Source organism: Notamacropus eugenii, chromosome 2, assembly GCF_028372415.1.
Source record: "Notamacropus eugenii isolate mMacEug1 chromosome 2, mMacEug1.pri_v2, whole genome shotgun sequence".
Classification (NCBI taxonomy): Eukaryota; Metazoa; Chordata; class Mammalia; order Diprotodontia; family Macropodidae; genus Notamacropus; species Notamacropus eugenii.
In genome coordinates this window covers 51,594,234-51,619,963 of record NC_092873.1, presented here as the reverse complement: position 1 = coordinate 51,619,963, position 25,730 = coordinate 51,594,234, and the positions used below count along the sequence as shown (strand labels likewise).

Sequence of the window (25,730 nt, the reverse complement as noted above, 5' to 3'; positions counted from 1 at the left end):
CCCACGAGGCAGGACCCTAGTGATCTAACATGCCTGATGCCCAAATCCTGTTTGGGAAGGCTCTTTGAGTCTAAATCATAAGCTCCCAAGGGAGGGAAGGCCAGGAAGATGCTTTGGGCAACATGTGTCCCCCCCGCTCCCCCTTCCCTTCCCACCCCCCTTTCCCCCCACTTACCTTGGAACTGGGTGTCTTGGCAAAGCTGAGGGCCTCGCTGGTGAGAGAGAAGTGGAGCTTCTTGAAGGAAGGTAGGAGTGGACCCTTGCCCTTGGCCTTGTGGATAAAGAGGGGCCCCTCCTTCACAGGCAGGGCCTGCAGGTTAAGTGCTCGCTGGAGATCCAACTCTGGAAGGAAGCAGCAGGGCATGGGGTCAGGTGAGCCTCCCCCTACTATCCCCGCTGATCTGGACCTGTACTCTGACCATCCTGCTTACCAGGGAAATGACCAGGTCCCAGAGCAGCTGCTGAGGAGGGCATTGGCTGGGCTGAGCCCTCCTCCATACCACAGACCAATCCCCTGGTCTCTATATCCCTTTCCCCTATTGCCACCTGGGGTCCCACAGGGTCTATTCCCAGTGTAGCAGAAGCCATCCTGTGAAGGAGCCTGCATCCCAGCCCCTTCTGGGGGGCTGCACAAGTTCTAGCCCCTTGCTGAAGGATATAAGTGATCAGTGGTTCCTGATCCCTATGTTGGCAGGGGCCCATCCAATATGTTTGGTGACAAGTGCCTCCCTGATTAATAAGCCATCATGTTCTCTCTGTTATGTATGTGGCAGAGCTGGGGAATGGGAAGGCAGAAAAATCCCTCCTCCCTCTAAAATTGGGGGAGCTGGATCCTGGCAAAAATTCTGCCTTGAAAGAAAAATTTTCACCTTGATGTGGGGAAAGGAGGGACAGGAGGGGCCGGTGTCTTCCAGGCTCAATGGTCCATCATCTTTAAGACCAATACCATCTTCACCAACACTACCCCTCCCAACCAAGGAAATAACCAGGAGCCGTTGACCATGCACACCCTTTAAGGAAGGGGACAGGGCCCACACAGCCCATCAGAAGGGGCCAGGGCACAGGTTCTTTTCCATGTAGTCTATGTGGGATGGCCCCTGCTACCCCAGGCTGATGACATCTGAGTGGGCAGGGGGCCTTACCCTCCTTCTCCTCAATGTCAATGAGCTTGGTAATGAACTCCTTCAGCTGAGTCACTCCTCTCTGGACCATGGGCTGGAGGGGCTCCATCCAGGCCTCCTTGGCTCGAGAGGCCAGTGTGTCCATGTTGCCTATGTTCTGGACAGCCTGGCATGGGGGCAGGATCAAGCCCACAGTGGTCCACACCCCTGGCCCCCACCCTCACTTCCCAGCCCAGTTGCTACTTCAGATACCTTTCTTCTATCCCCACATCTACCCCCACACTCCCAAGACCAATCAAGGCACCAACCAACAGATGTGGACAGTGTGGTGTGGGGAAAAGAGCACCACCACGATAAGAGGAAGGCCACTTGAGCCCTGCTGTTTACTGACTGTGGGTCACCGCACAGCCTCTCTCCTCAGGGCCTTGACTTCCTCTATAGAATGAGGAGGACTGGATTTGATGATCTCTCATGTCATGGCTCTAGAGTTGGAATGAACCTTGTAGTCCACTAACCCAACCCTCTCGACAATTAAGGAAACTGAGGCCAAGGCAGTGAAGACTTGTCTCAGGTCACTCAGGCACTTAGTATCAGAGTTGGCATTTGAACTCAGGTCCTCAGAATGCAGTCAGTACTCTGTCCTTTGTAGCAAATATCCTCCCTCATCCCTGCTGAGCTACATCCCACCTGGCTTTTGAGCCCTACATCCTTCAGGGAGCCTTTGCTGGCTCCCTCAGTCATTCTATAGGGACATCCCTCCTCCTCTCTTAACACTGTTTCCTCTCTGAGGGTCTCATCTCCCCAGCCAGGCTTGGACTTCCTGAAGACAGACCTCGTACCTTCCCCTGTCCATGCCACAGCTTCGTTCAGGGCAGACAGGAACCCACCAAAAGCACCCCTGGCCCTACTAGGGGACCACACCTTTGAACCTGCCTTTGAACCTGGGTCACTGCTAGACTTTGGAGTCTCCTTCCTGGTAATGAGCCTTTCATTCCTAGAACTCTGAAACATTAACCACATCTTCATATCTGTGTGTTTTTTAATGGGACTTTTGATTTCATTAGTGTTAGGAGTTTCTGGTAAGGAAACTCCAAGGAAGTTCAATCGGCACCTGTCCTGAAACTGACAAGTCTTTGAGAATTTCATGGGACCCTGACAAGTCCATCTTGCCCAGGTTCAGAGATGGGACTGGAACCTAGGTCTTGACTCATTACATGCTTTTTACCTCCCCTTTCTCTCTGCACTAACTTCTCCTGCAGGCCCACTGCGAACTTCCTCTACCATATGCTCCCTGGTACACTGGCCAGACCCTCAGCATGACTCTCAAACTCCCATCCCTCAAAACGCCACCTCTTGCCCCCAGTCTTGAGAGTACCCATAAGCCATTATTGCCACTGCACTGCAAGGCCATGGCTGACCCAGCCCAGCCCACCCAGGTACCTTGGCCAAGAGCAGCAAGGTGCGGCTGGTGCGGGCATCAGCGTGCTTCTCACGCAGGTGGAAGAGTTTGGGTGCCATGATGGCAGGCGAAAAGAAGCGTAAGCACAGGAAGCTGGTGACGGCAATGAACTTCAGGTTCTGTGGGTTGGGTTTGGGTCCCTTCTTACTCTGGGTTAGCTGCACCCCAGAAATCCCCCTGCCCCTGCCCACATCCATCTGTCCAGGAGCAGCCATGGGGCTGTGTCCCCATGTAGTTGCCTCTGGGGAGAAGTATCTTAGCTCAACCCAGGCTAGGGATGGGGGGGGGGGGGGGGCGCAATTTGGCACCTAGTAGAGTGGGAAGTCCTGGAGAGTCAGGAGACCTGGAGTCCAGTAAGGACACTACCACTAATCACACCTGCCACCTTTTAAATTTTTTCATCTGCAAAATGGGGATCATTATACCTGCTTCTGCCTACCTGTGAGGAATGAGTACACTAATGGGCTTGAAGACTCTTTAGAAAGTACAAAATGCCACACCTTTGAGGGTGGGTGTTATTACTAGCTCCAAGGGCAGGAATACACCAGGATCTCAGAAGCTGTATGTTTGGCTCCCTCTCCACTCCTACTAGGCCCCCAAAATGGCTTGCAAACCTCTGCCCCCTGTTGGCTCTCCACAGTCTTCCCTTGGCTCCCAATTCTTTGAGGGGAGCCTCTGCCACCACCCCAGGGGCAGGGCCCCAACTTGGAGGATGATGGGCTCCAACCTGGTGCTTGTTTTCAGGAAAGTGCTCCTGCACCCGCTTGAAAAGCTGGCGGAAGGTGGCACGGATGACTGCTGGACACGTTCTCACTGAGCGACTGATGGCTGACAGGAGCTCACTCAGGTATGACTGCAGGGTCTGGGCACTCTGCTCCATCACCTCACTCTCTGTCTGGATCCGGTGCAGCCCTGAACACCTGGAGTGAGGGAGGTACGTGCCATGCTGTACTGGTAGAGATGTAGACATGGACACAGACATAGAGATAGAGACATAGAGATGTAGACATGGACACAGACATAGAGATATAGACATGGACACAGAGATATAGACATAGAGATATAGACATGGACACAGAGTATAGACATAGACATAGAGATATAGACACAGACATAGAGATAGAGACATAGAGATGTAGACATGGACACAGACATAGAGATATAGACATAGAGACATAGACACAGATATAGAGACATAGACACAGAGATATAGACATAGAGATAGAGACATAGAGATGTAGACATGGACGCAGACATAGAGATACAGACATAGAGATGTAGACATGGACACAGACACAGAGATAGAGACATAGAGATGTAGACATGGACACAGACATAGAGATATAGATACAGATATAGAGACATAGACACAGAGATATAGACACAGAGATATAGATGTGGACACAGACATAGAGATAGAGACATAGAGATGTAGACATGGACACAGACATAGAGATAGAGACATAGAGATGTAGACATGGACACAGACATAGAGATAGAGACATAGAGATGTAGACATGGACACAGACATAGAGATAGAGACATAGAGATGTAGACATGGACACAGACATAGAGATAGAGACATAGAGATGTAGACATGGACACAGACATAGAGATATAGACATAGAGATATAGACACAGATATAGACACATAGACACAGAGATATAGACATAGAGATATAGACGTGGACACAGACATAGAGATAGAGACATAGAGATGTAGACATGGACACAGACATAGAGATACAGACATAGACAGAGACATAGAGACATAGAGATATAGACACAGATATAGAGATAGAGACATTGACATGAACATAAACAAACACAGAGAGACTTAAACAGAGACGTTTCCAAACACATGGAGAAACAGACATAGAAAGATTGAGATAAAGACCCAGACAGAAGCACATAACAGTGATTCAATCAGCCATGCCCAAAGATGGCTAGAAACCCAGAAACCCAGACAAAGATACACGGAGATATATACATAGACAAACAAGTACAGCGAGAGTAGTGAATAAAATTTAACAAAAAAGTAAACTGAGGCAATTCTCTGTGTAAGATATCAGGGGCATGCAACCTGATAGTAAAGGATAGGTCTAATAGCCCTAACAGACCCTGAATTGAAGGTGCAATAAGTTTTTATAAGCATAGAACTGAACAAAAATCACGTAATTGGCCAACCTTACAGAGCTGACAGATTATTGTTTACCTCAAAGAAAGCATAACCCCAGGTGCTATGACACTACCTCTCTCTATCTCTAAGAAATGCTTCTGGGAATGTTAGGGGTCCTATCTGCGTCCTGGGGTTACTGATAAGGGCAGACTTACTGATGACCACCTTAATTGTTAAATATGGGACAAGGTCAGGTCGTCCTAGCTTCTCCAGGATATCCCACAGACCTTACAGGAAATGCTGAGACAATGTTTTGTGAAAGCACTAAGAAGAGTTTTTCTTCAGCTAGCACTAATCATATCCTAGGTATCTCTCTTCAGAGAGGGGGAGGCTGAACCTTAGCAACATAAGCTGCTTTATCCAGAGACAGAGAAGAGGTCCAGGCTTGTTACACAGAATACAGACTATGGTTACAGAGTAAAATAAAAAATAAAATACAGGATCAAGAACTGATTCCCTCAGAGAGAAACAGAGAGACCCAGTTAGAGACACCCTTAAACAGCCAGAGACAAAGAGCCAGGATTCCTCTTCCCTCCAACCTCTGGCTCATGCCACATCTAGACCTCACTTAGTCCTTCCAAGACCTTGAGGTCCTTAGCACCTACCCCTTACTCCAGATGTGTTTGGAACTGGGGTATCCTGGAGAAGCTAGGATGACCTGACTTTGTCTCCTTGGCACAGCCAAAGTGCCCACCCACAGAAGGACCCAGGTCTCTCCCTCCCACCAGCAACCGTCCTCACCCCACATCTTTGATCTCCACCTTGCTGGGGTCCAGTTCCACATACTTCTTCTCTTCAAAGACCCGGTTGACTGTTGGACCCAGAACACTGTGAAGGTACTGCATACCTGAGACCTGCAGGAGAGAGGGGCCAGGATTGGGCATGGAGGGAAGCAAGTAGGAAAAGGTGGACTAGTGATATGGCAGACATGGAGGAGATGGAGAGAAGAAGAGGTGTTCTCTTACCTCACCCCCTTCCTCTTCGCTTGTCCAATTACTCACCATCCTTTGGGGCTCAGGTCAAGCTCCACTTTCTCAATCATTCAATCAACAATTATTAAATACTTACTATATATCAGAGCCTTAGCTCTGGAGTTACAAAGATAAAAGGGAGACAGTTTACCTTTGAGGAAAGGAAGGAGTTGAGGAAGATTCTACACAGAAGGATGGTGGTGCTCTTACCAGAAGCAGAGAAGTTTAGAGGAAAGAAGACAATGAGCTCCATTTTGGACACACTAAGCTTGAGATACCTATTAGACGTCCAAGTAGAGAGGTCTAATGGGCAGTTGCTTATCAGAGCTTGGGAGATGACAACTTGGACATGTAGTTCACACACACACACACACACACACACACACACACACACACACATACAGTTCTAGAGCTGGAAAGAACCCCAGAGGACATCTAGTCTATACACCCCTCATGTTACAGAGGAGGAAACTGAGGCTCAGGGAGATTAAATGATTTATTCAAGGTCTCAGGTCCAAGAATCATCTGAATAAAGATGATCTTTTAATGGATAGGAATCAATGAGATTATTAAAAGAGGGAAGGTGCTATGAGAGAAGAGAAGAGAGCCTAGGACAGGGTCCTAGAATTCATCCTTGTTTAGGGGACCAAAGATGGATGATCTAGAAAAGAAGACTGAGAAAAATTAAAGACAGCTAACATTTCTTATAATACCTTAAGTCATTATAAAATATGTTTTACAAATATTAGGTCTTTTGATCCTCACAGCAGCCCTGGGAGACAGATGCAGTTATTATTCTCATTTTAAAGATGGGGAAACTGAGGCAAACAGCAGTTAAATGACTTGCCCAGGCTCACACAGCTGGTATCTCAGGCAGGACTGTACCTTGGGTCTTTCTGACTCCAGGATTAAGATCTCACTGGCTTCCAGTCCCATTTACCAAAGCCCCAGAGCTGTGTTGTGTACCCTACTAGAATGCCCACGGGCTTCTTATGAAGTTCTGGACTAGATGAAGGAGCTTACAGGTGATTCCTTTTTGTTTAACTGATCGTAGCATTAGCTGGCTCCTCTTCCTCTTTGTTGGGGAGTTTCTCAGGGTGGGTGGGCTCTACTGTAATCATTCATGCTGCCATGTTTGCTGGAAGCCTTGTGGAGAGTATTCTGTACCTTCCTGTTCCTCCAACCTGGCTTCCGACCCTCCTTCTCTTAGTTTTCCATGGTGCTCCCATTGATGAAAAGGGAGAGCCTGGGTGAGTGTGTAGATCAAGGGTGCAGGTGGGAAGGAGTCTGTTCCCATCTCTGTTCTATCCCTGTCCTCCACCTCCCTCTCACCTTCAGAAAGGATTCCATGGACTTGGAGGCCAAGGAATTGCTCCGGAAGAGGGTGTTGGCTTCAACTGAAAAACCAGTAAACATTTATTAAGTGCCTATTATGTACCAAGTACATACAGATAACACATAGATAATAAATAATAAATAACAAATGAATAGAAAAGGTGATTGTGAGGGACCAGGGAGTGGAAGAATGGTTAGGAAGGCAGCTGGCTCTGTTCTGAGACTTGGGCTACTGTGAGGGCAGAAGCTGGAAAAACCACCGGTCAAGGGCCTAGGGTACTTGACCATAGACATTCTCCTGAAGTGCCTCATTTCCCCACTCTCCCTCTCCCCCCTCTCCTTCTGGTCAACCCTGACATTCAGTGGTGTTGGCTGGACTAGGGTGCTGCACCCCATTGAATGCCCTGTTCATTCTAGACCCTGTGGATATTTGTTCCCACTGTTCCCCTCCCCCTTCCCCAAGCCAGATGCTCTCCTTTGCTCTGCCAATCTTCACCCTATAATGCCCAGCTCAAGACCCAGCTCAAGCCTTGCTTCCTCTAGGAAGCGTTCTCTGATTGCTCTCTCCTCTGAACTCCTTCTCCTAAGTTTAGGAAGAAACCTTCAGCTATGCTTCCAGAGATCCACACTTGGGGCTGCTCCCTGCTTCTCCTGTTCCTATCCATGCGTGCTGCCACATTACCTGGGCCCTTAGGACAGCCCCACTCCCCAGAAAGGCCTCTCACCAGTCCGTCTGAGCTCCAGTTGGAAAAGCAGGTCTAAGAATTCCTTGGCTAGCCCTTGGCCCAGGAAGAGCTTGACAAGATTGGTGGCCACCTCTTGGCGACACTCGGCAGTTGTGGTCTCCTCGATTAGGGAGATAAGATGCACTGGATGGTCCTTTGGGGTTGGGGGAGAAGAGGGACACAGTGTTGGGTGAGAGGAGGAAGGGCCCAGTGAAGGATGAGGCTGAAATCCACTACCCCCTCCCTAAGGAATTGGGAGATGACCTCTAGCTAAGCCACACATTTCCTCCCCTGCTACCCCCAAACTAGGGTCTCCATTTGTTCTTCTTCAAGGAGGGTCCTGCCCTAGGCCAGGGAGGCATACTGCAATGAGACTCCACATAGAAGATGTTCTCTGGAACATCCACTTCTCTTGTCTCCCCAGGGTAGAAAGTGCTGTCCTCCCCCCAGGGACAATAGGGACCTAGGGGCAAAAACAGAGGAGGAGGACTCTGGGAGTCTCTAGTACTAAACCCAGGGCCCTAGAAGGGAGAAGATTCCCCTGAAGGTGGGTTTTCCCAGCTCTAGATGCCAGCATTCTCATGCCAACCCTGACCTTGGGGCTCAGTTTGACTTCCCGGCAAAGCAGCTGCACCAGGGGCTGGTAGAGGTTGGAAGGCAGCACTGTCTCATCCCGAAGCCACACCTGCAGCTGTAAGGAACCCAGGCTCCCCCTGGAAGCAAGAGGACACAGTCACCAAGGCAGGCGACCTAGTCAATACTCTGAATCAGACTGCCATCCTTCCAAAGTCTCCCCCATTCCAGCCTCTCCTCCCTCCAATCTAGGCAGCATGTTCTTCAAATCCAGCTTTCCCAAACACTGTTTTCATCACACACTCCTCCCTAGCCTTGCAGTAGGAAATCCCAGATTCCCAAAACCCCAGGATAGTCATGGTTGGAGGGACCTTATAGGTCTTGGGAGCCAGAGGCAGAAGGCAGCTGGAACTTCAAGGTTATTTCATCTCATTTCATCCCCATTTGAGGTTGCCCACCCCTCAACTGGTATCATGATGGCAGTGAGTTTCCAGATATTCTTCTTATGTACATGTTGTCTCCTCACATTAAAATGTAAGCTCCTTGGGGCCAGGGATGTTTTTGCTTTTTCCTTGTATCCCTAACACTGTGCATAGGGCACAGTCCAAAGGAAGTACTTAATATCCACTTACTCAATGACTGGTTGATTCTTCCCCATCCCCCAGTCATAGGCATTGGGGCCATTCACAAATTGATGGCGGAATTTGGGTTGAGATACATCTGAACCCAAATGACCAGCTAGCTCCCTGCTCAGAGCCTGGACCCTGTGTTCCACTGATGAGCCTGGGGCTGTAGGGTCATAAGAGAGTCACACGGGGGGAAGGCTGTGGATTGGGAAGGATCAGTGACTTCCACACCTCTCTGGGGAGCCCAGGGAGTGGTGAGGAATTTGATGCTGCCCCTGCTACAACGATCTGTCCTGTTGGACTCTAGAATGAGTCTCAGACCTGGAGCCTTCCAGGACCCATGTGGAAGATTTTGAAAACTTTCAGGATACTCACTCATCCACTCTGGTCTTAGATTGGTCTGGTCGCAGCCAGAACCAGCCCTCTTCCCGTTGGGCAGCCTGCAGACCATGGATATTGAACATCACCTGAGGAAGCAAAGAAATCAGAGAAGACTGAAATGTTGGGACCTCTCTGCCCACTCAGGGACTCAACTCTGGCACTGACTCTGAGGATCCCAAAGTACTGTCTCTCCCTCTAGCCCTCCAATAAAAAAGTTTAAGAAGTGGGTTGTTTAATAAGGACAATAATTAATTAGGATTATTAATAAAATTAATAAAAAGAATAAGGACAATTAGGTTTCTGACTCTCGTCCCCTACTGTACCACAAACCTGGTGGGCCAGGGATATCTTGGTGCCAGACTCCCCCAAGTCCAAGTGGTTGAAAGCAAGGAATCAATCCCACTGATCTAGAGGTGAAACCAAATCCAATTTTCTCATTTTATAGATGAGAAAACTGAACCCAGGGAAGTTAAGTGATTTCTCAAGGTCACACAGTGGTAAACATCAGAGGCAGGATTCGAACCCAGGTTCTCTGACTTCAGAGATCTCATGTTGTTTCTACTGTACTACATTGTCTCCTACCTGAATTTCCCTTCAGCTTGGTCAGTGTCTGCCTGGATGGCCAGAAGGGCTATTTCTTTGGGAGAGCCCCAGACAACAATGCCAGGGCTGGATCTAAGAGGGAAGGTGTCCAGGACTCACACATTCTGACCCTGAGACCCAAGGACTTACCCCTCACCAGCCATATGAGTCCATACCTGATGGCTGAGAATTTCCCCCTTTATTTCCTTCTCCAGGGACTAAGGGCTATTTGTTCACTACTTATCCCCAGAACAAAGATGTCCCCAGCCCCAATCCCAAACCTCCTTAGACCATCCCCATGATGGGTTCAAAGGTATTTTGCTACCACCCTGACTCAGGGCAGAGCAGCCTCACCCTAGGATATCCCTAGAAGTACAATCTGGAGTTCTCCAGAAGAAATAACTTCTCTTTACCTGACTAGATCGAATCAGAAAAGGGAATTTTGTCAGGAGACAGTGTGGTTAATAGGAAAAGCATGGGTTGTAGCATCAGAGGACCTGAGTTCAAATTCTTCCTTTGACCCTTACCACTGTATGACCTTGGTGATGTCACATAAGTTTCTTCATCTATAAAATGAGAATGCTGGATTAGAGGGCCTCTGAGATCTTGTCTGCTTCTAAATCTATGGGATGGACGTATATGGGTATAGGCACATATATATGTAACATGTAAATATGTATACATATGCATATGTGTGTATATATACACACATATGTACATGCACACACATACATTCACACTTCAAACAAACCCAAATTATATAGGGCATGTTAATATAACCCTCTTTCTGGCCCTCCTTTGTATATTGGCATGTTTGTATTTATTGGTGGTTGTTGAGTCCATAACAAACCAACATTCTCCTTCAAAGGGTTGAGCTGAGCTGGGCCCGACTCACCTTGCCCAGGAAGTCATTTCTGCTGACCAGGTCCCAGTCCCAGGCTTCCACACACAGTGTCCCTGGGGCAGACTCCTCCAGCTCAAACTCAAAGGTCTCATTCCATCTTGGGTAGCAGGATTTCTTTACAATCTGACCAAGGTGGGAAAGGAGGCAAGAGGAAGCCAGTCTTGTACCTGCCTGGTGCATCCCAGCTTGGTTGTTCAGGGGTGGGGTGTCCTCCTCTATTCACAGGTTCTTCTGAGACCAGAAACATCACTGGAGTCTCAGGTTAGAGAGGGGCTCACTCCCCGAGGCTGAGTTAGAGAACCACAGCACGAGAAGCTGTGGGTTCAAATCTCACCTCTGAAGCTTATGGCCTTTAAGCCACTTAAGCTCCCTAAGCTCAGTTTCCTCATCCATAAAATGAAGGGTCAGTGGGACTCTGAGATCCCTTCCCATTCTAGATCTAAGTTCTTAAGGGTCATCCAGTCTGACCTCACAGATGGAAAAACTAAGGCACTGAGTGGAGCAGCGAATAGATGAAAGTGAGTGGCAGTTGGGACTCCTGCCTCCTCATCCAATGTTCTCTCTTGTGATGCACTCTCCAACTAGGAGGGCTCTACTGAAGTGGGTCTGAGTGAGTTTTAGCTACGGGAACGTTCCTAGTTCCTTGATCCATGCTTGGAGGAGAGGATAATCTCATTGCCCCCTACCTCTTTTCCTCCTGGGAGTGTGAGGACAATGGCCCCATACATAACTCTGTCAGCACCCCCTCTCTAGCCCCTTACCGAACTCTCCTGGGTCTTGCCATTGTAGCGCACTCGGACAAAGGGGTCAGATGCTCCATTACGGTCCTTTCGGGCCAAGTCCCTGGGAAAAGATAGGTGAACTGGATAAGTTCTGCCTTGCCCTTTGTCCTCTGGGGCACTGGCAGACAATGCAGAAGGATAAGGGGCCCCTCTGACCCACCCAAGAGCAAAGGCTTTGTCTAATCTTGCCTGGCCCTGAAGGGTAGGGTGCCCCACCAAAGCCTCTGTCACAACTCTATGCTACAAGACACCCAATCAGAATTTCATGAGATTTAATAAATCATAATAATACCAGTGATTTTATATAAATAATGACAGAGTTTGGACCTGTGATTTCAATAGTATGAGGAACTCCCAGAAAAGGAAACTCCCTCTCCCATAGCAGGCCAGCCCTCTCAGCAACCTACAGCTCTTGAGATTGCCCACAGCATTAGACAGTCAAGTGACTGGATCCAGGTGTTATCAGGGTCAGGGCTTGTTCCCAGGCCCTCTTGGTTTTGACACCAGCTCTCTCTCCATTCTGCCGAGCTTATGCCAATAATGAAACACCTGGGGGCTTTCATAGACCATAGGAGTGATGTGGCAACCCCAAAGGTAAATGCACTGTAGGAGTGCATTAACAGAGGCAGGGAGAGCTTCCAGGAATAAGAAAGTGACATGGGGATTTTTTTTAGTTGTTTTTCAGTTATTTCAGTAGTGTCTAAGACTCTCTGGCCCTTTGGGGAGTGTTCTTGGCAAAGATACTACAATGGTTTGTCATTTCTTCTCCAGCTCATTTTACAGATGAGAAAACTGAGGCAAAAAGGTGAAGTGAATTGTCCAGGGTCACTCAACTAATAAATGTCTGAGGCTAGATTTGAACTCAGGAAGATAAGTCTTCCTGACTCCAGGCCAGCATTCCATCCATTGTGCCATCTAGCAGTCTGATAGGTTTTTGCCTTGATCAGATTTCATCTGGAGTACACACCAGGTGCTTAGCAGTGCCTAGCATATTCTAGACTTATACTTAGTAAATGCATATTGATTAAAAACGTGGTGTTCGATTCTGGGCACCACAGTTGAAGAAGGATATTGATTAGCATCCAGAGGATGGTGACTGGAGTCTTGAGGCTGAGTCATATGAGGAGCTGTAGAGAAACCAGGGATGCTTAAAGTGGAGAAGGTATTGGGGGACTGCTCAAGCACATGAAGGTTTGTCTTATGGAGGGGGTGTTAGCTTTGTTCTGCTTGGCTCCAGGGGACAGAATCAGGAACAGTGGGTGGAATTCTCAAAGACGCAAAATAAAGCTTAAAGCTGGGGGTGGGGTGGGGTGGGGAGGAGGCGGAGAGAACAGAAACGAACAAACCCCCACAACTTTCTGACAACTGGAGCTGTCCAAAAGGGAATGGCTGACCAAGAGAGGAGGTGGGCTCCCTCTCACTGAAGGTCTTCCAGTAGAGGCTGCATGACTGCCTGCTTGACATGTCAGGCATGGATTGGGGATGTGGGATGATAGATATTGACAATGTGGTATGGCTTTTCCAATTCTAAAGTTTAAGTCTGTAAGCTATCAAGAGGAGACAGGGAGGGAGAAAGGAATAGGTATTTATATAGCACCTACTATGTGCTAGGCACTATGCTATGTACTTTCTATAAATATTCTCTTTTGTTTCCCACAACAACCCTGGGAAGTAGGTGCTATCATTATCCCCATTTTACAGTTGAGAAAACCAAGGCAAACAGAAGTTAAATGACTCATCCAAGGTCACACAGCTAGTAAGTGTCCGAGGCTGGATTTGAACTCAGGTCTTCTTGGCTCCCTTGTTTGGCATTTAAAGCCCTTCACAACCTGACCTTTTCCTATATTTCTCATCATCTCATACGATATTCCCCTCTATGTTCTTTACAGAACAATGACAGTTTCCTATTTGCTGTTCCTCTCCCATCTCCTGGATTTTCCACTGGCTGTCCCCCATTCCTAGAATGCTCTCCCTACTCATCTCCACCTCCCAGAACCCTTGAGTTCTTCAAGACTCAGTGTGAGCATCACCTTCTACAGAACCTCCACCCACAGAGTACCTTCTATCCACTCGGTATTTATCTTGCCTGCGCCTTCTTTTATACATACTGCCCCCCCCACCCATCTCCAGTGGAATGTACGCCCCCCATGGGCAGGGCCTGTTTCGTGTTTGTGTCTTGTATCCACAATGCTTGCCCGTGGGACTCTGGGTCTGTTTCCTCCTCTGAAAATGAAAATAATTGACTAGTTAGATGATGTCTAAGGTTCCTTCTGAATCTAAATATCTGATCCTAGGATGGGGAAGGCAAGAAGGGTCATCAAGAGGGGGGAAGTCATCCAAGACAAGCTTTGCTGCCTTTAAAATCAAGGAAAGTGCTGACCCTAGCACTGGCAGTGTCAAAAGGCCTCAGTTTCCTCATCTGCAAAATGAGAGGTTAGACTCAATGATTTCTGAGTGATGATCTCCCTTGGAGGCCTTTGATGAACTGGAGCATAGGCATGGGACCCAAGTGATCTGGCTTCCAGCTTCCAACTTGACAGTGTAGGAGGTACCCTCCCTATCAGCTGCTAGTGTCTGAGGGGTACAGAGCTGTGGCTGGCTCCCTGCTTTACCCACTCTCTCATCAGAGAAAGGGGCAGATCCAGAATGACTTTGGAGCCAGAGATGTGCTTCCTAAGGGTGGAATTCTCCATGACTCACTCCCTGAGGATGGCGTGGGTTGTGGGTGGCAGCTAAAAATATCTGGGGAGACCCAGACAGTCCAGTGAGGGGAGGCAACAGACTGTCTCCATCCTGCCTACTCCCCTCCCAGAGTGACTCAGTGCCACGGAGGGACCCAAAACATCAGCAGATTCTGGGGAGAAAACCCCAACATGCCTGGGATATCCTTCATTGCTCCCACCAATGGGAATGGGGAGAAAGAGAAAGTGAGTCACTCCTGGAGATTCCCAAACAGCCTCCCACACACATATGGGCACACACGTGGGCATAGGCTCAGCTCAGGCAAGGGTCAGATAAAGGGAAAGCTTTAAAGCTTAAATCCTCACAGTAGGAAACAGGGAGGGTGCAGGGAGGAAAAGGGGAGGGGGCAGGGATGGCATTAGACATACAGCCCAGCTCACTCTAGGGAAGAGATACTGTCATTTGTAGAAGGACACAAGATTAGTAGTCAGAGGACCTGTTACTAACAGCTGTGTGACTTTGGGTCAAGGCCCTTGCTCTCTCTGGGCCTCTGTAAAATTAGAAGGTTGGAATAAAAATCAAAGGAAAACTAGATTGGGAACCAGAGGACCTTGGTTCAATCCTGTTTTCATCCCTTACAACCTGCATGCCCAAAGGCAAGTGACTTCAACTTCCCTGGGCCTCAGTTTCCTCATCTGTAAAATGAGAGCATTAGACTCCTTTCCTACTCTACATCTATAGCCCCATGATGGACAAGGCTATTTCATTCTCTCCTTTCAAGTGCCCCTACCAGCAACCTGGAACAGGTTTAGATCAGGAGAAGACGAAGGGAGCCATAGACCCTGAGGAAGAAGCTACAGAAACAGATGGTGCTGGGGAGTTGAGGGGATGCCCATTAATTAAGGAATGGCTAAGCAAGCAGTGGTATATGAATGTGATAGAATACCACTGTGCTGTAAGAAATGATGAGCTGGGTGGTTTTAGAAAAAGTGGAAAGACTTGCGTGAAATAAGGACAAGTGAAGCAAGGAGAACCAAGAGAATGTTGTAAACCAAATCTGCCATATTGTCTGAAGAACATCTATGGAAGACTGCGCTATTCTGAGTATTATAATATTCAGATCAACTACAAAGGACCCATGAAGGAAGACGCTATCCATCTCCAGAGAAGAACTGATAAATAGAAATATACATAGTATGGTTTTATACATGTACATGTATGTGTGTGTGAATGTATGTGTGTGTGTGTGTGAGTGTGTGTGAAATGGCAGCTTTCTCTAGTGTGTGGTGGGAAAGGAGGGAGACGGTTCAGACCTAAACATGTAACAAAAAACTAGTAAAAACAAAGGAAAAAAAACAAATAGTGCAAAAAAGAAACTTTGCAGAGCAAGTGGTTGATGTGATAGAGACAAGATGATTGGGAGATGGGGAAAGAAGATAGAGATCTCTTCCCACGCCGCCCCCCCCAAGGGGCTTATGATTTGGACAGAACTGGGTTTTCCTGGCTTGATTTTTGTCAATTCAACAGAAAGAAGGCCACATGCTATAGTGGAAGGACCACTAAACTTGGAATTACAGAGATGGGGTTCAAACACTGCTGTTGATGCTAGCTTTGTAACCCTGGGGTCTCCCTAAGCCCTGGCTTCCTCATCAGAGTGAGATTTCCTGGACGGGTCCCTCCTTTGGAGCAGGACGTGTGCTCTGGAGCTCAACCCAGTGAATTCCTCTGACCGATTTGTTTGCTTGTTGTCTCCCCCATTAGATTAGAAGCTCTTTGAGGGCAGGGGTGTCTTTTGTCTCTTTTTGTTCCCCAGGGCTTGGCACCATGCCTGGCACATAGTAGGCATTTAATAAACGTTTACTGACTGACTGATTCCCAGTGGCAGGGGCAATTGGGATGGGGGTTGGGGACTAAAGACGATTTGTGGGCCATTGTCAAGGGTAATGGTCAGAGGGATTCCCTGTGTCCTCCCAGCATAGGGCCCATGGTCCTCAGCTCCATGGGAAGTACCCTAATCCTCAAAATCAGGACTTCCTTTGATTACCCCAGCTACAGTTACAAAATGAGGGGGCTGGACTAGATGCATCCCCCTCATTCTTAGTCTATGATCCTGCCACAGGCTGGTCCCAACCCCCGAGGATTAGCCATATGCTAGCCCTGATCCCTGATTCCCCTGCCACAGCCTGAACCCCTAGATCTCTGGGGGAAATAAGAGTATGGAAGGTTCAGTGCAGATTGTCCCCACCTAAGAAGCAGAAGGTAACTGTTCTTAGTGTATCTCCTAGGGATCTGACTGTGAGCTCCCAAAAGGCAGGGACTTCAACTTTCCCAGGAGATATTTAAAAATTGGATGGATTTCAATTCCCCAACAAATGATGGTGCGAGGGGGCCTTTGCATGTGGAAATTCCTCAAATTACAAGAGGATTCATCTTAAATACTGCTGCAATCAACCAGATTCATTGTACAAAGCTGATCTATCAAGAGTTTTTCAGGTTGCTTCATAAAGGAAAAATAACCGGCAGTAGGTAAAAAGTACCGGATTTGGAGTGAGGAAGATCCAAGTTCAAATCCTGCTGTGTCTGTTTCCTCCAAGACTCAGCTCAATGACAAGGTTCTGCTGGAAAACTTCTCTGGTGTCCACAGCTGGTTGGGCCCTCCCCTCAAAGGCTACTTGGCCTCTACCTTGAAGGTATCGCTCATGTTCCTAGCTATAAACTTGTTCTTTCTCTCATTAGAATGTAAAGTCCTTCAGGGTAGGAATTATTTTTGCTGGTTTTTTCTATCTCTTGTGACTAGGGTAATGCCTGGCACTTAATAAATTCTTATTCATTCATTCATTCATTCATTGTCTCCTCCAATGAAATTTAAGTCCCCTGAAGGTGGGAACTGTATCACATTTGTCATTGCATCTCTAGTGCCTGGAATGTAGTAAGTGCTTAATACATGCTTACTGGGGAATTGATTGACCCTGTGTAGTTTATTTAACATCCCTGAGCCTCAGTTTCCTTATCTGTGAAATGAGGATAATAATGTTGTCAGGATCAAATGAGATGCAAGATATGTGAAAATGTCAGCTGTTATCATTACTAGCTCTTATCAGTCCATCGCCCCACCTCACCAGGACCCAAGATGGCATCCACAGTTTGTCCAGAGTAGCTGGTGTGGGAGAGTGAGGGCCCCCCACCCACCTGGCCTCGAACACTGTGCAGCGAAGCTTCTGGGGCCCCTGGCCTCGGACGATCTCCATCTGCAGATGGATCTCTCCCTGCACCTCCTCATCTGGGTCAATCTCCTTCAGGTGGAGCCATCCACTGAAACCTGGGAGAGGTAAGAGTGACAGTCCCTTAATGGCATTCCCTGGGACTGGCTTGAGACTGGGCAATCCTGGACAGGCAGAAGGAGAGGAGGGAACAGAAATCCCTGGAAGAGGCCCATCCTGTGTCTTGTAAGTCCCAATTTGTCCCACCTGCCCAAGCCCTGCTTTATCATCCATGGTGGGGGAAAGGAAGGGGCCTTCTGCTTGGGTACCAATCTAAGTAGTGTAGAGCTTTAGGAAGCACCCAGGGCTAGGAGCCAGAAGACCCAGGCTTGAATCCCAGCTTGGAAACTTATGACCTGCTTGGTTTCCCAGACTCATCTCTTTGGGCCTCCTCCTCCTCCTCCTCTGTAAAATGGGGTGATCAGGCTAGACACTGATTTCTCTAAATTGTAAAGTGGAAAGGGGGATAAACCTAAGTTATTGGACCTGAGTTCAGATCCTAACTGCCATTTACTACATGTGTAACCTTGGGAAGATCACTTTCTCTCCTTAGACCTCAGTTTCCTCATCTATAAAATGAGTGGGTTAGACTATGGACTCTGGGGTACCTCCTAGTCCTAAAGCTATGATCTTCTGATTCCAGCTACTTATATGACCTTGGACAAATAGAGGGTAATGATTCCTGCCTGCTCTGGTCCACAGAGGTATCATGAGGAGAAGATTCATATCCTAGGAAGGAGGGAGTTCAGAGTTACTAGATTGTGGACCTGAAGTTGAAAGGGACCCTTTGGCCATCTAGTTCAGCTCCCTCATTTTATAGATGAGTAAACCGAGGCACACAGAGAGGAAGTGACTTGCCCAAGGTCTCACAGGGAACAAGCATCAGAGGCAGGATTTGACTCTAGGTCCCCTGACCCTAAAGCCCATGCTGGTCAATGATTTCCATGCTCCAATGGATGATCATTTGTGAGGGGGACTTTATAGGGGACTTTCTTGCTTGTATGGATGAGACTAATGGCCACTAAGGTTCTTTCCAGTTCTCCAATTCAGTGATTCTATGAGCCTAGGAAGCAGGACAAGGCAGGCTCTGAGAAGTGTAAGCCTCAGGGCCCAGGGATGGAGCTTAGTTATGTTTATTTCAGTGTCAGGGATTCAAGGCCTAGACCCAGAGAGGAGCAGACAGAAATGCCTCCTGTCCTGAGTGGTATTGGGTGAGTCAGTGGATCAGAGCAGCCATGAAATCCCCCCAAGGGGTTGGCAGCCCATTAAAAACAGCAGCAAGTGGGGAAAAAGGAAGCAGGACCCCAGGGGGACCCTTTAGGGTGAGGAGGAAAGGAGAGGACTCAGCCAGAGTCCACGTCCTGGTATGGTTTGGCCCAGGCTTAGTCCAGTGGACTGGGGGACTGAAGTGGGAAGACCAAAGAGGGAATTCTCAGCCTGAAGAGGAGTATCATGGACTCCCTCTACTCAGGTCTCTCTTGTTGGGGTGTCTGTAACTTGCAGACATCCCGATAGAGCCTGGCTTAACAGTTTTTGTATCCTGAGCCACTCTGGCAGTCTGGTAAACCTATGGACCTACTTCTCAGAATCATGTTCCTAAACAATTGAAGGAAATGCTGTCTTTCAGTTAGAGAGCCGTGAAGATAAAGATGTGACTTTTTGCCCATTCAGGTTCATCCATCTGTACCCAGATGCCAGCTTAAGAACTGGGGTATAGAGAGAAATGCTTCTAGTGAAAGGTTTGAGAAAACAAAACTGTAAGAGTAGGCTGATGAGATTAGGGATAGGAGCAAGGGCTCACTGGCTGTACCCCAAAGCATAAGTTTGGCTATTTGAGGTCCTCCTCACTCCCCAAAAATATCTCTTGTTCTGTGTCCATTAGCAGTTTCCCAGTTTGGACTCCCTCCTGGCTCCCCTTTCCAAATGCAGTTGGCCCCAGGATGGGGCACACATTCAAGTCTTTCACAATTGATTGGGGGTAAGGATATTGAACTCCATTCTCACCCAGGAGAGACCAGGGCAGCAACCTTTCCCTGTAGCCTGATCCTATGATGGAAGGGGGGAAAACGCTGTGGGGAATTGAGGGCAAGGGCAGCCCCCCACCCCCAGGGATATCTACAAGTAACAATGACCTTATTCTTTCAATTCAGCTTGATTGAACAAACCTCCTACCTTCCTGTCATGGTTCAGTCTGGCTCCTGGGCCTAGACTGCACTCACTCTGGACCTTTCCTTTAGGGTTCAGCTCAAATGCCACCTTCTACAGATGGCTTTTCCTGACCTAGCCAGCTGGGAGTGTCCTCCCTCTGCTTAAGTGACCTTAGCTTTGTTTTTTCTGTTTTACAGTGAGCTGTCTGGATACTTACTTCCCACGAGTAGTATGTTAGCCCTTTCATTCCAGGCATTGTTTCATTTTTGTCTGTTACCCTCAACATCTGACCCAGTGTGTGCCATGTGTAACAGGTGCTTTAAACAAGTCCTCACCACTCAGTGCCCTAACACCCCCATCTTGTGTCAATCCGCATCAATTCCACATCCCTTTACCAATGAAATGACAGGACTAGTACCTGTCCCCTAGTAGACCCTGTGCCAGGAGCTATACTAGGTACTGAGGAGAAATAAATAGCAAAATATTTCTGACCTCAAGCTCAGTCTCCTGGGCTGCTAAGATGCTGGGGACTGGATGAGATGACTTGGAAAGGGGACTGGATTTGGAGTCGAAGGATTTGGGTGTGAATCTCAGTTCTACCACTTGGGCAAGTCATTTAACAACCATGGGCCTCAGGTTCCACATTTGTAAAATGGAAGGTGGGTGTAGGGGATAGGGCTGGTAGCTAGACTAGCTAGTTCCTGAGGTCCCTTCTAGCTCTGAGGCTAACTTCTTTCCAGGCACAGGAATCTGTCAGCTTCCAATTGTCACTAGTGTCTTGTCTCCTACCCCTTCTCTAAGGGTTAGGCATGCGAGTCAGACACAAGGGTATAAGGCTCTTCAAGGTTTACTGAAGTATGGTTTGAAGGGAAACTCCAAGGTTCCAGTCTGGTAAATAACCATGATCCCTACCTTCCTCCCTTTACCCCTCCTCTCCATTTGGTCAGGAACCTGGTGTCTCGGAGGCAGGGCCTCTGCTCTGATGGACCAAGCTATAGAGAAGGCAGGAACAGGGGACACTGGATATGGTGGATACAGGGGTGGGGTCTGTGGTATAGGGACAGGGCACAGGAGACTGAAAGATGATCTTACCCTTGGGATGCTCAGCTAAGACATCTCTGGTGAGGCAGACCTTCCCAATGACATCATCTCGGCTGTGGAGGGGGAGAAGGGGAGAGAACGTCAAAATTAATAGCAATGGGGAAAGCAGTGGGGCTAGATCCAAGGATCTGAGTCCAAATTCCACCTCTGATTCTTACTACTTGTGGGACCTTGGGCAAGTCTCTTCATTTTTCTCTCTGGCCCTTGGTTATCTTATCTGTAAAATGAGACAGTTGTACTAGAAGGCCTTCTGAGGGCCTTCCTATAGCTAGCCAGCTCTGCCACTCACAGGAAATCTTGGATTATTTCACTATGCCATGGAATCTCCCTGAGCCTAGAGAGCTGGGCTGAGTCACGAAGACCTGTGTCCAAATCCAGCCTCAGACAGTTACTAGCTGTGTGACCCTGAGCAAGTCACTTAATCCTGCTGGTCTCAGTTTTCTTATCTGTATGATGGGGATGATAACAGCACCAACCTCCTTGGGTTGTTGTGAGGGTCATTGAGATAATACTTATAAAGTGCTTAGCACAGTGCCTGGCACACAGTAAGGCTATAGAAAAGTTAGCTATGATGATGATGAGTTTCCTATGACCCAATTCCAAAATCCAGCTCTGTTCCTGACTCCTTTTGCAATCTTGGACACACCACGTTACTTCATCCTCAAAATGAGGGCATGGGACTAGATGCCCTCTGAACTTCCTACAAAGCTCCCCTGTGAGTTGGTGTGCTGTCTGCTCAGAGCTTCAGGTCCCAAGGCATAGAAGCTCAGGGCCAGTGGCCTGGCCAGACTTAGGTTAAACTATGACAACAAAGCTCAGGGGCCCAATCTCAAGTACTGCTATATATCTACATTGCAGGCTAGCTCATCTTCTGGGGTGGGGGTCATGGGACAAGACCCCAGGCCAAGGACATGCTTTCTCTCTGGCTCCGGGAAACTGCCAACCCAAAACAGACAGGACTTTAACTTCCTACTTGTGCAAAATGCTTCTACACTCAGATATACACACTCACATGTGCACATGCGCACACACACACACACACACACACACACACACACAGTGGGAAGAGAAACAAGGAGGTAAAGACAGCTGGAGTCATGGGTGAATACCCTTGAGTATGGCCCCTGACTCCAAAGGCATCTCTGCTTTATCTCAAATCCAGATCTGCTCAGGATTGGTGACTTACTCATGACAGGTGTAGTCAATGGTACCTGAAGTCTACTTGCCCTAGATGAGTGTGTTTATTTTGTTGTTGCGGAGTCATTTTTCAGTTGTGTCTGACTCTTTTTGATCCCATTTGGGGTTTTCTTGGCAGAGATACTGGAGCAGTTTGTCATTTCCTTCTCCAATTCATTTTACAAATGAGTAAACTGAGGCAAACTGGGTTAAGTGACTTGCCTAGAGTCACAGAGCTAGTAAATGACCAAGGCCAGATTTGAACCCGGGGAAAATGAGTCTTCCTGACTCCAGGCTTAGCACTCTATCAGTGGATATCAGGGTCAAGGTCATATAAGTGGCTGATATCAGCACCACCTTGCTGCCTGGGGGCATTCCTAGTAAACCTCATCATGTAATTCCTATTGTTCAGTCTATTGTCTATCTTAATAGAAGACCCCCAATCCCTAACATCTGCGGGCCATCCAGAATCTGTCTATTGCATGGATAGAGCTGCTTGTGGTGTATCCATTTGATCTCATTTTCCTAAACCAGTCCAAAGCAGGGACCTGAGATGGCAGGGAGATAGGGTGCACACATCTCAGAACTTTCTTTTAGGAATGAGTACAGTCACTAAATTGCTTTGTAAACTATCAATAAACCACGTAGTTAGATCAGCTGATTTGGTGGGATGGAAATGACACAAGGAAAGATACATCATCATCTGCTTTGTGGATGTGCCCTGAGGACCACTGGGCCTTTCCAGCTGCCCTGCAGATGCCCTCTCCTATATGGAATGTCTCCACCACTGGAATGTGAACTCCCTGAGAGCAGGGGCATCTTACTTTTCTATTTGTATCCCCAAAGTTCAGCACTGAGCTCAGCACATAGTAAGCCCTTAAGAAATGCTTTTTTTTCTCCCTAGCCAGTCATTCATTCATCAGTCTGGTGTTATTTTTTATCTGTGTTCTTTCAATTTGATTTAATTCAACAAGCATTTATTGAGCTCCTAGTATGGGCCAGACCATTGTGCTAGGTCTTAGAAAGAGGGATAGGGAGTAAACTTGTGATCCCATTGGTGGGATTCCAAGGGGGCTGCTTCCTCCACAAACACAGGCTTAGAGAGTCGCCAGGCACTGAGTGGTTAAATAACTTGCCTTGGGATACACACCACTGGGGTCATAGAGACAAAAATGAAGCAGCTCCTGCCGTCAAAGAGCTTAAATTTTATTGGAAGAATAAAGCATGGACTTGGCACGTGAGGTAAAACAAGATAATTATCCAGGAATTTTAACAGGGAGAGAATGCTAATATCTGGGTGGGGGGGGGGGTGGAGATCAGCAAAGGCCTCAAGTAGGAGGGGACATCTGAACTGTGCTTTAAAGAAAGATGGGGATTTGGGGAGAAGGCAGGCAGAGGAGCGCATTCAAGGCATGAGGTAGAGACTGCAAAGGCATGGAGGGAAGAGATGGGATGTCACATATGAGGAACAGTTAGTGGTCCAGTTTGACATCTCAGTCGAAACATACACATACACAGACACACACTCACTCACTCACTCACACACACACACACCCCTCCCTTAGTTTCTCTAGTCATGATTTACACCCAGTTGGCCTCAAAGTCACCCTACAAGAGCTGCGTCCCCAAATCATCCCAGTTCCCCTCTGAGGTCTTCCCAGCTGAGACATCACATTCACAAATGATTCAGCACACTTGCAAGACCTTCATCTGGCAATTTATCCTCAGTCCTAATGATTCCCCACGTGACCTTGGGTGAGTCCCTTCCCCTGTTAATTTCCTCTCTGTCATATCAGGGAGTGGGACTAAAGAGTTCCCAAGATCTCAACATGCTAGACTCCCAATAATGAAAGGGGGGATATGGACCTGGTTCTAAACCAGCTCGCTTGTGTAAGGGCTTCAGTGTCACTCTCTATACCCAAAAGGGTCCTTTTCTGGACCATCTCCCCCTGCCTCCCTTCCACCACACACATGCCCTCCACTACAACTATAGCCATCTATTCTGGGTCCATCTTCTAGGTTCCCTGATGCCTCCAGCTCTCTGAAGTCACAAGCCAGAACTGAGATCACCATACCTGAGGGCGTCTTCATCCATGACATAGAAGGACACGGAGTGGAAGGTGGGAGGAAGGTGGACCTTGTACTCCTCACCCCAGAATGGGGACAAGGTCTTCCAAACTGTGGCTGTCCTGTTGGAGAAAGATGGATGGAGAGAAAGAGAGCTCTTTAGGGATGGCCCTTAGTGCTAGAGTCCAGTCATCTTACACCTCTCCCCCAACCCCATCCCCAAAACCTAGACACAGGGGTGGAGAACCTGCGGCCTCGAGGCCACAGGTGGCCCTCTAGGTCCTCAAGTGTGGCCTGTGGCCTGGAGGTCTGGCGAGCAATTCTTTTTATTCCATTTCATCATTTTTTAAAATGCTATTTTAACCCTTTAAGAGTTCCTAACCCACCTCCGCTGTCTAGTGGGTTCCTTTCTTGCTATTTTCCCTACTTTCATTGATTTATTCATTCATTCGTGCATTCAGTCAAGACTTATTAAGGACTTACTATGTGTAGGGAAATATAATGATAAATAAGACACAGCCCTTGCCCTCAAGGAACTTACAGACTCCAGTGATCTTGTAGTTTTTAGAGATAACAAGATTTTCATATTCATTATTCACATCCATTTCATTCTTGGAGTAGCCCTATGAGATAGTCAGGACCGAAGTCTGACACAGTGAGGAAACTGAGGCAGAGAAGGGGCAAATGGCTTTCCTAACATTACATGGCAAGTCTGCTTCTCTCCCCTAAAGGGACAGATGAGCCTAACCTTTCTTCCAGCGGCTGCCATGCCAAGGAGGAGAATCTCTATGCTTTCACCCCCCTCACTAGAAGCAGCGGGATGGACACATAACAAAGGAGACTGTCCAGGATGAGCTGAGAGGAGAGAGGGAGGGCCTATGATGGGCCAGAACGTTGGCTCTGGACTCAGAAGACCTGAGTTCCAGTTCCAGCTTGGCACCTTTCTGGCTGTGTGATTAATTAGCTCCCTAACTGGAACTACAGAACACAGTTCCTTCAGAGCAGAGATTGTTTCATTTTTGTGGGTGCCTAGCATGGTGCCTGCCACAAAGAGGCACTTTATAGATCCACTTGGGCTGTTCCACCTTGGAGAGTTTTCTCATCTATTAAATGGGGACAAAATTCAATGGCCATTTCTTAAGCATCAACAGGGCAGCTACATGACCCAGAGGATAGAGCAGGCCCTGGAGTCAGGAGGACCTAAGTTCAAATCTGGCCTCAGACACCTACTAGCTATGTGAACCTGAGCAAGTCACTTACCTCTGTTTGCCTCAGTTTCCTCATCTATAAAATGAGCTAGAGAAGGAAATGGTAAACCACTCTAATATCTCTGCCAAGAAAACCCCAAATGGGATCACAGAGCGTCAGACATGACTGAAATGACTCAACAATGACAAGGCAACAACCATGTGCAAAAATGCCTGACTACTTTCCAGGTCTGTTGTGTAGACTGTACTTTGTAGCTCCTAAAATTCTATCAATTAAAAAGTAATCTCCTTGAGAGCAGGCTTTGCTTCTTTTTAAACATTTTTCCTCTGTATCCCCAGTGGCTAGTATAGTGGTAGGCAAGTAGAGGGGACTTAATAAGTATTTATTACAAAGCTAAAAAGAAATGAATAAATTTTAAAAATATAAATGTTTGTTGTCTGAATATGTGT

At 47.7% G+C, this 25,730-nt stretch overlaps 1 protein-coding gene across 5 annotated transcripts in view; it reads right to left on the bottom strand.

The window, feature by feature from the left end:
• LOC140525169 (ras GTPase-activating protein 4-like) overlaps positions 1-25,730 on the bottom strand; it is a 48,646-nt gene that overhangs the window by 7,208 nt on the left and 15,708 nt on the right. For all 5 annotated transcript variants that reach the window (XM_072640283.1, XM_072640281.1, XM_072640284.1 and 2 more), the window contains exons 3-16: positions 24,081-24,194; positions 20,821-20,882; positions 17,510-17,639; positions 11,618-11,699; positions 10,848-10,979; positions 9,365-9,456; positions 8,386-8,503; positions 7,791-7,944; positions 7,063-7,127; positions 5,501-5,613; positions 3,308-3,500; positions 2,562-2,699; positions 1,143-1,287; positions 176-342 (exon numbers count right to left, since the gene is read on the bottom strand). In XM_072640283.1, coding sequence (XP_072496384.1) covers positions 176-342; positions 1,143-1,287; positions 2,562-2,699; positions 3,308-3,500; positions 5,501-5,613; positions 7,063-7,127; positions 7,791-7,944; positions 8,386-8,503; positions 9,365-9,456; positions 10,848-10,979; positions 11,618-11,699; positions 17,510-17,639; positions 20,821-20,882; positions 24,081-24,194 — 1,705 coding nt within the window. The remainder of the gene's footprint in view (positions 1-175; positions 343-1,142; positions 1,288-2,561; positions 2,700-3,307; positions 3,501-5,500; positions 5,614-7,062; positions 7,128-7,790; positions 7,945-8,385; positions 8,504-9,364; positions 9,457-10,847; positions 10,980-11,617; positions 11,700-17,509; positions 17,640-20,820; positions 20,883-24,080; positions 24,195-25,730) is intronic.